Source organism: Phascolarctos cinereus, unplaced genomic scaffold (genome assembly GCF_003287225.1).
Source record: "Phascolarctos cinereus isolate Bilbo 61053 unplaced genomic scaffold, phaCin_HiC Scaffold_5;HRSCAF=322, whole genome shotgun sequence".
Taxonomy (NCBI): Eukaryota; Metazoa; Chordata; class Mammalia; order Diprotodontia; family Phascolarctidae; genus Phascolarctos; species Phascolarctos cinereus.
In genome coordinates, this window is record NW_027555958.1 from 381733211 (window position 1) to 381750685 (window position 17475).

At 47.3% G+C, this 17475-nt stretch overlaps 1 protein-coding gene across 5 annotated transcripts in view; it reads right to left on the reverse strand.

The window, feature by feature from the left end:
• Nucleotides 1-17475, reverse strand: part of NAV1 (neuron navigator 1) — a 352950-nt gene that overhangs the window by 178523 nt on the left and 156952 nt on the right. For 4 of the 5 annotated variants that reach the window (XM_078156430.1, XM_078156429.1, XM_078156428.1 and 1 more), the window contains exon 4: nucleotides 10060-10827. The exons of the other annotated variant lie outside the window; for it this stretch is intronic. In XM_078156430.1, the coding sequence (XP_078012556.1) occupies nucleotides 10060-10827 (768 nt within the window). The remainder of the gene's footprint in view (nucleotides 1-10059; nucleotides 10828-17475) is intronic. 5 annotated transcript variants of the gene reach the window in all.

The following is a 17475-nucleotide window of genomic DNA, read 5'->3' on the forward strand; positions in this document are numbered from 1 at the left end:
CACTGTCCCTCATACTCGTCCTTTCTGGATTTGTCAGACCAGAGGCAGCAGCTTCCCCTCACTCTGATTTGTTTGTTTGTTTGTTTGTTTATTTATTTGTTTGTTTATTTGGCTAGGCAATGGGGTTAAGTGACTTGCCCAGGGTCACACAGCTAGTAAGTGTTATGTGTCTGAGGCCACATTTGAACTCAGGTCCTCCTGAATCCAGGGCTGGTGCTCTATCCACTTCACCACCTAGCTGCCCCCTCACTCTGATTTAGATGGGTATCCTTGGCTATTCTCCAAGGCCTTTGGCCCTGGGTCTTCTTAGACTTTTGGATCTTTTACATTCACCCCCATCACAGTTGAATGTTTCTCTCCTGTTTTCTCTAGGTCTGTCCCCTGTTGCCTGTGCCTGTGTGTCTCTCATAGACAGTGAGAGCTACAAGAGAAGTGATGAGGCCTGGGCAATTATCTCTGTGTGGTGCCAAGCACATTGCCATTTGTGCTGCTGTCAAAGGCTTTCGGGACTGGCAACGGCTTTCATTTTGATTTCCGAGAGACCTTCCCCCCCACCCCCAACTTCACTAATTGCAGAATCAATAGCAAGGATCAGCCCACCTTTTATTGTGCATCCCCTTCCAGATACATGGCCTGCTTGTAGAACTTTTCCCTCTGGCCTCGGAGATTCTACAGACAATTGTGCCTCTGGATTAGTTTCAATTCCAATCTTAATTCAATTACGTGAACAAAACCAGGTGCTTCTGTGCTAGGCGCTGGTTATCATGCATTTAAATGTATCGTCACTCTTTGTGTATGTGTCCTATCATCTTTCTAGATGGTAAGCTCCATGAGGGCTATTTCATTTTTGTCTTTATATTCCCAGGGCCTAGCACCTTGCCTGCCCATAGTAAGGGCTTAACGAATATTGACTGAATTTAATTCTTGAATGACACAAGACAGAGTGTGATCAAGGCAGAGGGCTAGTCTGGACAAAATCTTGTTATTTGTCTATTTCCATGTCTGTCTAGTGAGAGGGGTTTTTGATTCACAGCCCAGATTTCTTTCTTTTATTCCATGATGTTGCTCTTTAGGGATGGACTTCCCCAGAGGGCAAAGGAGGCCAACAGCCCAGGGGCCTGGGTAATAACATAACTGATAAATACTGCATTTTTCTAGGAATGGCTCCATAGCAAACAGAATCTCCAGAAAATCTGTGTGGGTTGCAGTGTTGGGGAACTTAGCCCATCTCAGCTCTGTTACTTACTAGCTTTTGTGCATGTGGCCCCTTTAGCTCTCTGAGCCTTAATTTCCTCATCTGTAAAATGGGAACAATGACTCTCAAAACACTTACTTCACCAGGTTGTTATGAACATCACAAGAGGTGATGGTAATGCGCTTTGAAAACCACAAAGCTTCATAAAAATGCTATTATTATTTCATAGCTTATTTGAGCTACTATTATATCAGATTCCTAAATCTGTCCAGCTCTGTCCTCATAAACACAAACACATGTACTCCAACATGAAAAGACCCAGACACATACATGCAAACCACAGGCATGCAAACCAAAGGCAAACCCATGCATACACAAAAGCATATGTGCAAGATGCACATGAGCTCATATCCATCAAAGCAGTCAGATACAGCCTTTGTGTACACACCGAAGAACCACATTGGCCTTTTGGCATTCACCTTTCAGCCACCTCCACCTGTCACACGGCTAATTCTTTGCATAATCTACCCAGGATGCTTCACTTCCATGACATTCCCATACCACCTTGCCTTGCCCTAGACACAGATGACCCGGAGCCACCACAATACTTGGTTCTTATAGCAATGACAAGAAGCTTTGGCTAGATTATCATGCCATGGGAGTGCCATCTAAGGAAGTCCCTGTGTTTTCTACATGACCCTACTACCTCCAGCTCTTTGGAGGCTAGAACTGTGAGGAGCAGTGAGTTCTTCCCCTCCCCCATAACCATCAGAAAATGCTGCCAAGAGCCCTGCAACTCCAGTGGCCCTGAAATGGATCATTGAGATATTTAAAACAGATTCCAGGGTGACAAGAACCAAGCTGGAGTTGTGGCATCCCCTGGCAGCTTCCCTGAGGTTTGGCTGTAGGAAAAGTTGGATGTCAAACTAGCTGTGCACCAGTGGGCCTAGCCCCAGAGGCCTGGGGCTCACTGGAGCCAGGGCTGAGCCTGCAGCAGAATAGGCCGGAGAGTAGGAATGACATCCTATGAGCCCACCTGGCTATTCCAGAGCCTGGACAGCTCTCTGTTCGCATCCCTCTCCCATTAGTTCTACCCACAATTTCCTACAGTTTTCTACCTGTATTCCCCACGCTCCCAAAAGACCAGGATGCTCTTCCTGGGCAAGTCATTTCATCTTTTGAGCCTCAGTTTCCTCATCTGAAAAATAAGGGGGTTGGACTAGATGGCTATGGTATCATAGATCTTGGACTAAAGGGCCCTTAGAGGCCATCTAGCCCAACTCCTTCATTTTTCAGATGAGGAAACTGAGACCCAATGAGGTTAATGACTTGCCTAAGGTCATACTAGAATTCAAACCCAGGACCCCTGAATTCACAGCCAAGGCTTGTTCCTTTGCATCATGCTGCTACCCCTTGTAAACTGCTTTCCAAGAAGTCATCTAGGCACATTTTAAAGTCTCCAGCTCCAGGACTAACATTGCTTCTCCTTTCTCCTTAGCCAACTTAAATACTTCTCTCTCCCCACACCTCCCCACACCTCCCACAGTCCATTGGTACATAGAGATCATTTCTATAATGGCAGCAGCATATAGCCCTGCCCTTGACTCATCTATGTTGGTAGAAACTAGGCCCGCAGCAGGGAGATACAAACATTGCTGTAGGCATTTTCCCAGCATGAACCTCCACTCCTGCGGTTCCACAGTGAAGTTCAGGTCCTGCTTGGGTGAATGAGCTAAAAGGGAACTTAGGGGTCCCTGGTCTTCTCTCTTTTGGCAGGAGGCCCCAGCCCCAGAAGCAGCTGTGCTGGGGAGGTGGGGGTGGGGCTGGTTCCAGTTTCTAGGGTCAGCCTCATACTCCAGCTGGGGGCTCCAACCTTAGCCAGCCCACAAGGCCTGTCCCTGCCCCCCTGGTCCTTCCTGTGCAGGAGAGGGAAGCCTATAGACTCAGGACATCAAACACGCCTGGGTAATCCAAACAGGGTGTTGGTGGTGATGGTGGGGGAGGTCAGCCAGAGCAAATGAGAAACATGTGGCATCTATTTCCCCTTCCCTTGCTCCTTCCCTCCCTCAGTTCCTTTCTCTCTCTCGAGCTCATTCATGGTCTGGAAACAGAGGGACAGGACTGGGAGGGAGGTAGGAAGGAGGCTCACTTGGGCTGGTCTGGGTGTCCCTGGCAGGCACTGCACTGCTCTTGTGTTGGTTGGAGATGAGCCGCTTTGGTGACAAGCTGGGACAGACAGAAGTCCAGAAGGTGGATGGCCCTTTTTTTACCAGGGTTACTAGGAATAAGGAGCTGTCATTACTTTTCTTAGGACTGTTGCTAGGTTTTCTAGGATGGATCAAGATCTGCAGGTGGGCAACTGACCGGCTTCTTTCCAAAGGAGGAATAATGGGGTCCTGAGAAGAGAAGCACTGAGGTGCAGGGGAAAAAGAGAGGGCATGGGTCCCAATACCAAACCTGCTATCTATCACCTATGGGACATTTGGCAAATCATTTAATCTTTCTGACTCTCAATTAACATCTATAAAATGGGGGGGAGGATGGACTAGGTCATCTCTAAGGTTCCTTCCTGCTAATAATAGTTCTCTTGATGTTTTAAGGATTGTCATCTGTGTTTTCTGTGGCTGGAGGGAGCAGAACTAGAGCTAGTGTGTGGGAATTGCAATGAAACAAATTTTAACACAATATAAGGAAGAACTTTCTAACAATTAAAGCTGTCCTCCAGTGGAATGGGGAGTCATTTGTTAGGGATGGTGGGACTGGGGTGGGGTGGGGGGGGGCGGGGGGTAGGATTTTTGTACAGGAGATGGCCGGGGTGAATAGGATTCTAGGAAATTCCGAGGACAAGCAAGAGGGTGTGTGTGTGTGTGTGTGTGTGTGTGTGTAAGTAAATGCCTCTCCCTCCTCAGCTACAGCTGGGAAAGTACTGCAGTATGCTGCAGTGGTAAAGGAATCAGGGAGGCTGGTCAAAGTGGCAACCCCGACCCTCAGGGCCATGCCCAGATTAGAAAAGATTTAGACTATTTTCTGCCTGATTCTATTCCTTTCACTTCCCCCCCCACCTCAAGAAATCATTATATCCTGAGGCCAGTAGAATGGGTGTATGTGTGTGGGAGGGTCAATTTGTGTTTGAGGCATTGGGGAAAGAAATAAAAGTATCTGGCACATTAAGATTTCCACGTGAGCTGGAAAGGAGTGGTTGTGGTAGGGGGATTTACTGCAGGAGGTCTCTGTTTCTTTGAATGCCAGGCTGGCATGGAGCCCAGATCCATGCTGCTGGGGCCCAAAATAGCAAATATGGGGGGGGGCAAGTCTGTCCCTGTTGCCCTTCCCTACTCGGGGATGAAGCACCAGGGAGGATGGAGAGTCACTTCTTCAAGACTGGTAACCACGGCCCTACCTCTAACCTGGAGAAAGTGGTCAGGTGGACCCTGGATATAATGCTTAGCAGCTCAATTCAATCACCTCTTTTGCCTAGTTTTTGGACCCAGAGTTTAAAAATTGGGCTGGTGCTATAATATCAAGGACTCATGAAGGGCATTTCCCAGGGCCTGTTACTGCAGAGGAAATGCTCTACTTCTCTCTACTCTCTTCCACTGTACCACCTTCCTCAATACCCTTCCCTCATCTACACAAAACTTTGTGAAGCACAGAAGTTCACCTCCACCTTCTCCTGGCAGAAGGGATAGTGTAAGGGCCTGTTTATTCATTCATTCAAAAAACAGTCATTGAGTACCTACCATATACACATACATGCAAAGTCCAATGCTCAGATACTCATGGTATAGTGGAAAGAATACTGGGTTTAGAATCAGAAGACTTGGGATCTAATCTGGGCTCTGTTACTTATTACCTGTGTGATCATGGGCAGGTCACTTAGCTTCTCTGGGCCTGTTTCCCTTCCAATTCTAAATCCTATGATCTTATGAATTTCTCTCCAAATAATATATAAACCATAGCAGGAGAACTAGACTAGCCTGGAGGTAGGCCAATCTCTCCCTACAGCTTCTCTAGGCACGATGTTGACCAAAGAGATGAATCAGATAAAGGACATCCTGCCCACTGTCATCCTGAGCTATATAAATGCAGAGCTTTTGAGAGGACATAAGCTATAGACAGCTAATAAAAGGATCATGAGAAACATATCCCTCAGCATTAACCCCAAGGTAGGAGCCTAAATAGTGTCAATTTTCTTTAAAAAAAAATGATTCTTTTCAGTAGCTTACAAGTACTTAGCGCTTTGTAAACCTTAAAGGGCTATCACAATGGAAGTTATTATTACTATGCTACCATCATACCTCTCCACACCTCATCCATTAGCTATAGTGTCCCAGAGAAACAGAGATTTGTTCAAGGTCACACAGCAAGCCTAGGGACAGTTAGTTTCAGCAATTCTTCTCCAAGGCTCCACGTGGTACACCAGACAAATCAAAGGTGGCCTCACTTACAAGAATTACAGAGGTAGAACTCAGTTCATCTAGGACTTCTGGGTCTGAGGGTTATCATCTGCCAAATCAGGGTATACAAATTACTTATTTTCTTTGCCTCATTTTCTTCCTAGGGCTGACAGGCAAGGCAGAGTGGCCCAGTGGAAAGAATGCTGTATTTGGAATTAGGAAGACCTGGTATCAAATCCTGGCTTTGCCCCTTCCTACTACTTGTGTGTCACAAGACTTGCCTAGAACATTGAGGTGGTAAGTGACTTGCTCAGGGTCACATACTATGCGCATCTGAAGTAGCACTTGAGCCCATGGCATCCTAAATCTAAGGCCAGCTCTCTATCCATTAGGCCACACTGCTGATTGGATAAAAGTTATCAATAACCATTTATTAAGCACCTACTATGTGCCAAGTACTTCGATAAGCACTGGAGATACAAAGAAAGACAAAACAAGACAAAAACAATCCCTCTCTCCACAAAAAAACCCACCCTATTTAAAAAACAAACAAAAAAACCCTAATCCCTGTTTTCAAGCTTAGAAAAGCAAAAATTAACCTTTCTGAAGTTGTCTCTCCTTTCATCGACCCAGAACATCTCAAAGCAAATTTTTCCTGGTATGCAAAATGAAGATGACTTTTCAAAGAGCTTAGAAAATGATCTTCAAACCTAGAGAGACATGGCCATTCTTGTTTACTGGATTTTGACCTGGACTCCTGACCATAAAGATGTTGCCATGGCAACCCTAAGCCCATAAGGTCCTTGTGAGGGAATGGGTCTGGATGTACAAGTTCCTGCATGTCTACACGCTGAACTTGAGTCACCCTCAGTTTTCCCATTTTCTGAGTTTGCCTGAAGGTAGAATGTTTAGTGAAGCATAAGGAATTGAACTTGCTTTGGCCCTAAACATTAAGGTAAGAAAAATATTATGAGTCATACTATCAACAGCATTAATATTTAACCATCATTTATTAATAGCCAATATATTTCTTTTCCAGAGAGTTTGGGGTATTTTTCAGGCCTTTGTTTCTACCCTATGAGGGAGAAAGGGAAAGGGAGAGAAAGAGAGAGAGAGAGAGAGAGAGAGAGAGAGAGAGAGAGAGAGAGAGAGAGAGAGAGAGAGAGAGAGAGAGAGAGAGATGGGAGGGGCTTTTCCTAATTTGCAGATAACTAAGCTAAGTCACACAGTATGTTGGCACAGGGGATTCTGTCTTTGGCCTTGTCAGGCAAGGCCTCAGTGCCCCCATCTCTTCCCTGGAGCCAAACTGCCCCATGAAATTTCATGAATCCAAAATCCAGTTGGAGTGGGGTAGTTTCTGCATCCCCTCACTCCATTTCCCAACTTCAAATTTCCCAGGATTTTTCCCAGTGCTGGATTGCTAACAATTTGGCTGATTTCAAGGTGACTGAGGGAGCAATCCTTTATGCATCTGGGCCCCAGCTGATTCCTGGGAAGAGAGTGATCAGATTTCAGCCCCACTTTTCCCTTTCATTCCAGAAAGCCTCTCACTTGGTGCCTGCTGTCCTAGTAACCCAGTCCAGACCTTATTACTTGGCTGCTGTCAGGTTCTTGGCCTGAGAACTCAACCTTGGCTTTTCAGGATGAGGGAAATAATAACCAACTTCATAAGCGCTGGAATTCTGGACCCCAAACTTCTCACCCTAGTCTCAGTATGCTTTTCAATCTTAGACATTTGCAGTACCTTTATGGGACACAGGCTGACCCCTAAATTGTACCCTTCACTCTCTCCTTTTCTTCCTCCTACAATGGAGGACATGAAGCATTGCTTTGGGGACACTGGCTTCTCATACCCAGAAACTCCTTCCTCTATCTCAGCTTCAGAGTCTGGCACTATCCTGCAGTTACTCCTTACTTTGCTAACAGAATATTCCCTTATTCTGATTGGGAACAATAAATGATCACTTTTCTCCTCTTCACTCATTCATTTATTAATTAATTCATTAACTCATTCATTCATTCATTCATTCATTCTTTACTATGTGCTAGGTGCTATCCATCCAAAGATAAGGATGATATACTCCCTAAGCTCAAGGAACTTACATAGGAGAAAATAACATGAACACAGCTAAATAAGTATAAAATATATTTAAAGTAACTTGGGAGTGGGTGGGTACTAGCAAATGGGAAAATCAGTATTGCCCTCTAGTAAATGCACAGGACAGCCTAGGACAAAGTTAGGATGAACCAGAGTTCTGCTCCTGGCCAGGGGCACTTCCCTCTGAACAAATTCAGCAACCCCCCTGCCCTGGGGGGTGCAGGGAAGATGGCTGTTGCTTGGGCAAATCTAGGCTTCCTTGCCCTAATCACCTTTGTCTTTGTAGTTTCCCTTCTCCTGCCTTCCAAAATCTGGTCTGGAAAGAATGCTAGAGCAGGAGGCAGATCTGGGCTTTCTTGGCTTTGTTGAGTGATCTTGGGCATCACTTAACCCCTAGCTCTCAGTTTTGAAAAAGGAGAACAAAGAATATATTCCTACCCTGTGTACCTCACAGGGCTATTGTGAGAAATACATGAGATGATGTATGTAGAAGTGCTCTGATAACCTAAAAGTGCTCTACAGGCATACAGGTGTGCATCTCCTCTTCCTCCCTCTTATTTCTAGGCACCTTCCCAAGCTCAATCCATTTCTGAGTGGTATTACCAGTTGCCTTCCCCCATCATGAAAATTGAATGGGCTTCAGTTCGGGCAGTGGGATGGGGGATATCCTGGAGACCTGTCCTTCTGGCCAATTTTTTTTGGGGGGGACAATACAGATTTGAGGCCAGATCTGTTGAGTCATCACATTAGCCAGCAATGGCGGGTGGGGGAGGGCTAGTTCATCTCCCCAATCACCTAGTAGTTCTCAGCAATACCTACTATAGCTGCATCCCTTACTTTCTCTTGGCACCTGCAGAAGTGCCAGCCCCATCCCTAAAAGGGCAGGAAACCGCTCCCCCTTGCCACTGTTCTGCAGATACCCCTGCTCAGTGCCTTCTCTGAATCTCCATAATTAGGACTCAGGCCATTATCCAATCAGTCCTTGTCTTTCTCTAATATGAGCATGGTGAGCAGCAGGTGGAAAGGTCACAGGAAAAGGAACAGATTGGCTCTTGTCCATCTGTAATACTCTCCTTCCCTTATTCTTAGGTACCCTCTTCTTGTTCAAAAGTCCCATGAGGAGATAGCTAGAAGTCACTGAATCCATTCCCCTTGCCTCTGGGCAGGTGATTCCCTGACTGAGAGGTCAAGTGGATTACCTTGAGGATCTGCAAGGGGGTGGGGTGAATCCAAGTCCCCCCTTCTTCAGCTAGAATCCCCTCCCTATTCTTGCTGCATCCCTGTCACTCAGATAGCAGCCCATGCTTAGTCCTTCCCCTTTACGCAGGAGTGTTGGGCACACCCCCTCTCTTCCCCCCAGCCCCCCACCCTAGGGAAATCATCACCCAGTACCAAGATAAGTCTCTTTGCAATAGAAGTAAGACCGGACCTCCAAGAATCTGCCTTGCTACTCCTACTTGCACTATCCTCTCTTGTGCCCAGGCCTCACTCACCCTTCCTCCGTATGGGGTGCGTTGCCATACTTTCCTGACCCCCAAGTTCCATCCCTGAGTCCCATTCTGCAGGAATCAGCTCCCTCCCCTCCTCCCACCCCCACCCCAAGCAAAGTGCTTTAGGTTTTAAAAAATTGACACTTTGGGCTCCAAGAACAATAGAGCCTATCTCTCTTCTTCCTTTGCCAAAGAAAGCATTGTTCTAAACCATCAGGGGCTGTGTCCACACTCCCTCCTTCTGCCTGCTTCCTTGTTTTCTTTAAAGGCCAAACTCCTCGGCAAAGGAGGAAAAAGCTCCATTGAAAATCTCAGCCCTTTCACCAGCCTCAAAGAAAATAGGGCTAGGAATGGGAGGAGGAGAATTAAGTCCACATCAGCAGAGCTTATCACTTGGAGTAGAAGCCCAACTCCTAGTGCCTTGGAAATTATACTAGCTTACACTAGACACCCGGCAGGAGGAAGTGGGGAATCTCCCCCACCCCTTCCAAAACACAGCCACTCCCAGTCTCACCTCTCCAGACTCCTCTTTCCCTTAGGCTTCTCACTGCTCTCTTCCTGTAATCCCCAAATCTCACTTCTCAGGGAAGCCGGAGCACCTCTGCGTCAGGCTCCAGTCCCATTCTACAGATGGGGAGGGGTGTCAATGTGCACATTGCACATCCGGCACCAGTGGCCTTAACACTGAATATAGGAAGCAGCCCCCTTATAACCACCCCGATGGAGCACCACGACCAGACCTATTCTGGGATACTCCTGGGGAGTGTAGGGGGCGGCAGCCTCCCTCATTCCCCAAAACTTCGAGATACAACTCCCCAACTGAACACAGGGAACAGTAAGGCAGTAGGGGTTAGGAGAGGAGGGAGACAAGGAACTCACCCAACATTTGGCTGAAAAGCAGCTGCTCCAGGTCCCCCAGCACAGTCACTACAAGCTCGGGATCTACCTTGAGGAAGGCTCGCTCTTCCTGGCCCTTGCCAGCGGGTGGTGGTGGTGCCCCCTTCTGCCCCTTGGCCTTGCTGGACAGAAGCTCGTCATCGGACTTACTGTCATCGCTGACACCCGCCTCAGGGGCCTTGCTGAGGGGCTTCACCTCAGCGTAGGGACCCCGGGGGATTCGGCTGGGCTTGCCCAGGCCCGGGGCCAGCGGGGCCAGCGGGGGCTTGGCTACCCCACCAGAGGTCATCTTGGCCTGAAACAGTGAATGTTCCGATTTGGAGAGTGTCTTGGACATGAGGGGTGCCTCTCGACCCTTGGGCCCCCCCTTGCTGAAGCCTTTAGGAGTCTTGGCCATATCGTCGCTCCACTGGGGCTCGTAGAGCTGCATCTTCTTCTCCGAGTCGGTCAGGAAGGAGAGGTTGGTGAGGGACTTCTGCTTGCGGAGGTTGGAAACCGGCGGCGGAGGAGGCCGGCTGTCCACGCTGCCAGACTTGAAGACCTTTAGCTCCCCGGTGCTGGCCTTGGCCACCCCGCTTCCTGGAGGTTTGGCCCGCTTGGGCATCATGCTCTTGCCCTCGCCCGCCTTCTTACCGAAGCCCCTGAGCTCTTCGGAGCCCTCACCACCGCTCAGTTCCACATCGGGTTGCAGGCTCTTGAGGGAGGTGCCCAGCATCCTGCCCGCCAGGAACGCATTGAAGATTCGGGCGTCTGGAATCACGAAGGGAGAAGAGGAGGAGGAGTAGAAGGAGGAGGAATAAGAAGAGAAAGAGGGGAGAAGAGAGTGGAGGGAGGGAGAGAACCAAGGGGTGCCGAGGAGAGGCGAGAGGAGGAGGAAAGAAGAAAAAGGAAAGGAGGAACGGAGACGAGCAAGGGGGAATGTGGAGGAGGAGGAAGAGAAGGAAGGAAAGGGAGGAAAGAAAAAACGGGGGAAAAAGAGAGACAGAAGAAAAGAAGGCGGGAGAAAGCGAGAAAGGGTGGGGGAAGAGAAAGGGGTGGAGTGGGGAGAAACAAAAATAAAAATAAATAAAAAGATGGATGGAAGAGATGCCCAGCCCTTCAGCCACTCCGAATTCGCTGCCGCAGCAGGCAGACGCACGGCGAGGACTGGGCTTTTCAAGCCTGGCCGCGACCGAGTCTGGCTCTCCCAGCTGCTGCTGCTCCGTGCGCTGTCAGCCCCCGGCTCCCTCACACCCGGGGCCAGCGCCCTCCCTCTGCTTGCCTCTGCTGCCGCGGGGAGAGATGCTCAGGGCTCGGAGCTGAGGAAGAGGGGAGGGGATTTAAAAAAAAAAAAAGACGAAAGGGAGGGAGGTAAGAGTGAGCGCGAGAGGGCGAGCGAGCAAGCTAGCAAGAGAGAAATCTATTTCTGGACCGGGGAGGGGGAGGTGTCTATGAGCTGGGAGCCCGAGGGGCGGGGTAGGAGCGGGGAGGTGGTCGATAAGGGATCGGAACATTTTTTCTCACCGTTCAGCTGCCGAGAGACAGAAGCCCGCCCTGGAAGGCAGCTATGCCCTGGAGCTGCAGGGAACGCAGCCTCCCCCAGCCTCGTATTTTGGCTGAGTCTGTCTGCAGGAGGCAGGATTGGGGGAGGGCGTCTAGGGGGCAAAGAGGGGGCGGTGAAAAACGGGATCTGGGTACTGGTAGGCTGGGGAGACTCCAGGGGCAATAGGATGAGAGAGGGAGGTTTATAAACAGGAGGATGGTTTTCCCCGTCCGCTAGCCTCCCTCCCTCCAGACCCCTGCAGAGGATTCCTCTAAAAGCCAGAAAGGGGTTTGGGTCAGTTCTAGGGATTGTTGCCACGCGCCCTCAGACTCTCATTCCCAGGGTAACTGCTGCACCTAGGCTTTCTTACTGGGTGTGTCTTGTCTGGAAAGTGACATCTACACGGAAGGTGAGAGGGCTGGTAAGGGAGAGAGAGCCCAGGTGTAGTTCAGTCCAGTGCCCTTCCTTCCTCCACCTCAAGGAGTCAGTTGAATTGGGTAGAGGTGAGAGGTGAGACAGGTGGGAAGTGAGAACAGGTGGATGGTGGAGAACCCAATGCCCAGGCAAGGAAAGTAGATGGGGAAGCAGTGTGTGTTAAGATCTAGGGGGTCTTCAGGGAAGCAGCATCCAAAAAAACACTGGTTCTGGAGCCCAAAGTTCTCAATTTTAATCAAGCGCTGGATGCCTCTTTGATCCTCAGCAATTCACTTGACTTTCCTAGGTCTCCGTTTCTTGATTAGTAAAATGGGAATCATTATACTCGTCCTTCTGATCTCACTGGAGGAATGCAAGCTATTTTTATAATGTGAGGAAGAATCAGGACCTTGAGCCCATCACAGATTGTGTTCAGATCACAGATGTGAGCCAGTCTGGACTTTGGGGGCTGTGTGGAAAGGTGGTGCAAGATGAGATGAGGCGCACCAAGAGGCCAGCAAGTGTGCATCCTATGTCCAAAATCAAGGCAGGGCAGAATTTAAGGAAACACACCAAGAGAATCTCAATTCCCCTTCCCTCCCCCCACCATGGCTTTGAGATGAGTGAATACCAGGGCTCTAGAGAGAATTGGGGTTGGAGAGGTAGAGGTGGTAAGAGATGATTCATTGCTTTGCCAACAGTGGTTGTAAAGTCTGTTCTTTTCTTGTTAGTCATTCAGTAAACATTTATGATGTGCCTAGTACGCACCAGACACTGCCCTATGCTCCGGGTCCTCAGACTCTGTCCTCTGATATCATGAAGTCTGAGAAAATCACTTAACTTTTCTGGGCCTCAGTTTACTCATTTACAAAATTTGGGACTTAGATGACTTCTAAAGCCCATTCCAGTTCTAAATATGAGATCCTTTGTATCATCTGAGCCATAATATCACAGAATCACAGAGTTAAAAGAGACAACAAAGGGCAGCTAGGTGGTGCACTGGATAGAGCACTGGCCCTGGAGTCAGGAGGACCTGAGTCAAATCTGACCTTAGACACATGATACTTACTAGCTGTGTGACCCTGGGCAAGTCACTTAACCCTGATTGCCTCACCAAAAAAAAAAAAAGACCTCAGTTGTTATCTGGTCCAACATGTACCTGAAAAGGAATCCTTTCAACACCTTCCAGCCTCCACCTGAACATCTCTGTAGTGATGGGGAGCTCCTCTCAGTCAAGGAAGCCCAATCCCAGTTAGTACAAGGGTTAGGAAGGTTTTATTTACATATAGCTGAAATCTGTCTCTGGAATTCCCACCTATTGTGCCTTCTGAGGCCAACCATAAGAACTCTAAGGGTTTTTTATCAGAAACTTAAATATTTAGTTAGAAGATTATTTTGTAAGAGTGGGTTTCTGTTGGACCTTCCAGAAGCATAGAAGGGAAGGGCAAGGGTGAGTTAGAGGTTGCTGATAGCTTGAAGAACAAACAAGTAATAAATCAGGAAGACTTCTTGGAGGAAATAGCCTTCAGTTGCAATGAAATGGAGAAGAGCTATAGGATATGGCAGGCAGAAGGAGGTGGTAGCTTGTTTTACCTTCAATGTAAAAGCACAACAGACAATAGAGAGGGCAGCCTGGACAAAAGACATTTGAAGCAGGCAATGTAGCTGTAACTGAGGGAGTAGAACAGAAAAGGGGTTGGCTGGGACTTGGCAAGAGATGAGCTCAAGGAGGGAGGGCCCGGTTTAGTTCTTTGCTTGTTATGTGTTAAGGCAGCACAGGATGAAGCGCCAGGCTCATGGCTCTTAAGCACAAAGATCTGGAGCTGAAAGGGACTGCAGAGGTTGTTTTCAACACCCTTGTTTTAGAGATGAGGAAACTGAAGCTCAGAGACAGTCACTTGCCCAAAGCTATAGGCCATAGTCTGTCTGTCTGTCTGTTAATAAACATTTTTTTAAGCACCTGCTATGTGCTAAGGATACAAAAAGAGGCAAAAGACAGCCTCTGCCCTCAAAGAGCTCATAATCAAATAGGGAAGACATCAAGCCAACAGATGTGCCAACAGATGTGCACAAATAAGCTATGTACAGGATAAATAGGGAAAAAATTAAGAGGGAAGTCACTAGAATTAAGAGGGGTTGGGAAAGGCTTCCTATAGAAGATGAGATTTTAGTTGGGATTAAAGAAAATCAGCAGGCAGAGATGAAGAGGGAGAGCATTCCAGGCCAGGGGGATAGTCAGAGAAAATTTCTGGAGCCAAGAGATGGGGTGTCTTGTTTATGGAACAGCAGGGAAGCCAGTGTCCCTAGATTGAAGAGTATGCGGTGGAGAGTAAGATTATAAGATTTATGAAACATCAAACAAAGGATTCTGTATTTGATCCTGGAGGCAATAGGGAGCCATTGAATAAGGCGGTGACATGGTTACACCTGCCCTTTAGGAAAATCACACATTGGTGGCTGAATGGGGGATGGACTGGAGTGGGGAGAGATTTGAGGCAGGAGGACTCACTGGCAATTCTGTTGTTGTTCAGTTGTGTCCAACCCTTGGTGGCCCCATTTGGGTTTTTTTTGGCAAAGATACTAGAGCAGCTTGCCATTTCCATTTCATTTTACAGATGAGGAAACTGAGGGTTAAGTGACTTGCCCAGGTTCACATAGCTAGCAAGTGTCTGAGGAAGATGAGTCTTTCTGACCCCAGGTCTGTCACTCTATCCGCTGCTCTACCTAGCTGCCAGGAGCCTATTGCAATGGTCTATCAGTGAGGTGATGAGGGCCTGCACCAGCGTGGTGACAGAGTCAGAGGGGAGAAAGTGGAGTATTTGAGAGACACTGAAAAGGTAAAATTAACAGACCTTGGCAACAGATTGGATATGAGGGGTGAGAGACAGTGAGGCATGACGATGACACCTAGGTTTTGAGTCTGAGAGACTGGGAGGATGGTGTTGTCCTCTACAGTAACAGGGATGGTAGGAGGTTGGGAGGGTTTAGGGGAAAAGTTAATGAATTTGGTTTTGGACGTGTTGAGTCAAAAATGTCTACTGTACATTCAGCAGTTGGAGGTGTGAGATTAGAGGTCAGCAAGAGAGATTAGGGTAGGGTGGGTAGATTTGAAAGTTGTCAGTACATAGATGGTAATTACATTCATGAGAGCTTATGAGATCACCAAGTGAAGTATCATAGAGAGAGAAGAGAAGAGGGCCAAGGACAGAATCCTGTGGGACATCTATAGTTATAGCATGTGATCTGGATGAGGATTTGTCAAAGGAGACTAAGGGGGTGGTCCGATAGGAGAACCAGATGCAGAATTGGGATTTGAACTCAGGTCCTCTGACTCCAAATACTCTGTCTTTCCCACTGTTTCATGATGCTTTGTGGATGGGGTGGGGGGGTAGGAAGAAACAAGATTTCCAGGTAAAGAATGTCAAGTTTATTGAATGGGCTTAGCAGATGGCCGGCACATCCTAAAGCCTGACCCTAGAAAAGGCCAGAGCAAGGAACCAGGTTCCATGTGGGAACTTATCTCTCTCTAAGAGTGTTTTCATACATGGACAAGACTTCAGAACCCAAGACACTGAATATTTGCTCATCATTGCAAATATCATCCCAAGTATTAATCACAAAAACGAGTGAGCATGGGAGGGCCGATAAGGAAATAGAAAACTCCAGTGCCTGGATCTCATTCCTATTTTCCTAGCTGTAGAAGTAGGGAAAGCAACAGTATAAGGAAGAAGGAAGAGGATCAGAGGATGAAGGGGCAGTGCTGGTGATTCGGCAGGGAAGAGGCAGCTTTGGAGATTGACTGTTGAAAAGGAGGGGGAGGAAGGAGGCAAAGACAAAGTCTCAGTTTCTTCATCTGTATAAAATAAGGACCATGATACCTCGTAAGGTTGTTGTGAGGTAAAGCCATATTAATTTATTTCATTTTTGTGAACCTGATCTTAAATTAGTAAAAAATGTTCCCACGATTCCTTCTCCCTTGAGTGACACAAAGTTGTGAGGAAGACTCAGGTGTGTTGGGGTCAGCTCCTATCCAACTGTTAAATTTTCATGGTGAGCATTTATACCTGAGAAATTGGCAAATGCTACAAATTGGGGACTGGCTTATTGGTTTGTTGATTGTCTCTAGACTTAATAAGGTGATGGAGAAAATGTTAATAATGTATATTAGAAGTATGTCACACATACATTTTTATTTCAGAGAGTTGGTTGTTAAATGTTTACCAGCACTATGTTGGTAAAAGGCATCACAGAATTACAGAATCTGAGTGTTAAATGTTTACTAGTACAGCATCGGTAAAGGGCATCATAGAATTACAGAATCTGAGTGTTAAATATTTACCACCACAGCGTTGGTAAAGGACATCATAGAATTTAGAATCTGAGTGTTAGATATGGAAAGGACTTGAGAAATCATTTAATCTAACCACTCATTTTACTGATGAGGAAACCAAGGCCCAGAGAGACTGACTGAATGGACTGAATGCATAAGGTTGTGTGATTGGTAATGGTAGAATCCATATGAAAACTCAGGTCTCTTTTCTTCCTGGTTTTTGGTTTCTGTGCCTGTTTGTGGTCAGACCACAGCTAAGGCACTCTGTTCAATTCTGGGCACCATGTTTATGAAGGGCAGTGATAAACTGGAGAGCATCTATTCTAGAAGATGATTACTAGGATGATGACCGGTCTTGAGGTCATGCCATGGGCTGATTGAAGGGATCAGGGATATTTAGCTTCGAGAAAAGAAGTCTTAGAAGACACGATAGCTATCTTCAAGTATTTATAGAAAGTGCATGGAGGAGGGGTTACACTTACTCTGCGTGGCCCCAGAGGACAGAGCTAGGAGTAGGGGGTGGAAGTTATGAAGAGGCAATTTGAGATTGAAAGTAATGAAATGCAGCTGTTAGAAGATGGCATGGGCCACCTCTGAAGGTGGTGGGTCTCTCCTCTGCCCCCATATTGGAGGTCTTCCAGCAAAGTCTGGAGAGTCGATTCTCACCAGTGGGGAAGAAGGTGTGTCTTGGACTCGATGGCTCCTGAGGTTTCTGCTGATTTGAGGTTCTGTGATACTGAGATTGATCTGGAGGGACTTCTCTGAGGTGGGCAATCCCAGGACAGTGCATGGAAGTGAGGGAGGCGCAGCACTTCAGGGCCACAGATAGCTCAGGCCTGCAGTCTTAGCGTTCCTCTCTTTTACAGTCTCCCTCTTCACCTTATAGATAACTAGGAATTAAATCCCAAACTATCAAAAGTCTTTATGGTGGTAGAACCCGACAGAGGACATTTCATACATTCCTCAGCTTCCTCACAAAACTACACATAACTCAGCTCAGGACAGGTGGAGCTGCCTCCTGTTTTTAAATCTTTATGACAATGAGGTTTAGGGACTTTTCTTGGTCATCTAGTCTAGAAATTACTAGGATCATGGAAGTTCTTGCTGTAGTCTAACCCAAATCTCTCCAGCT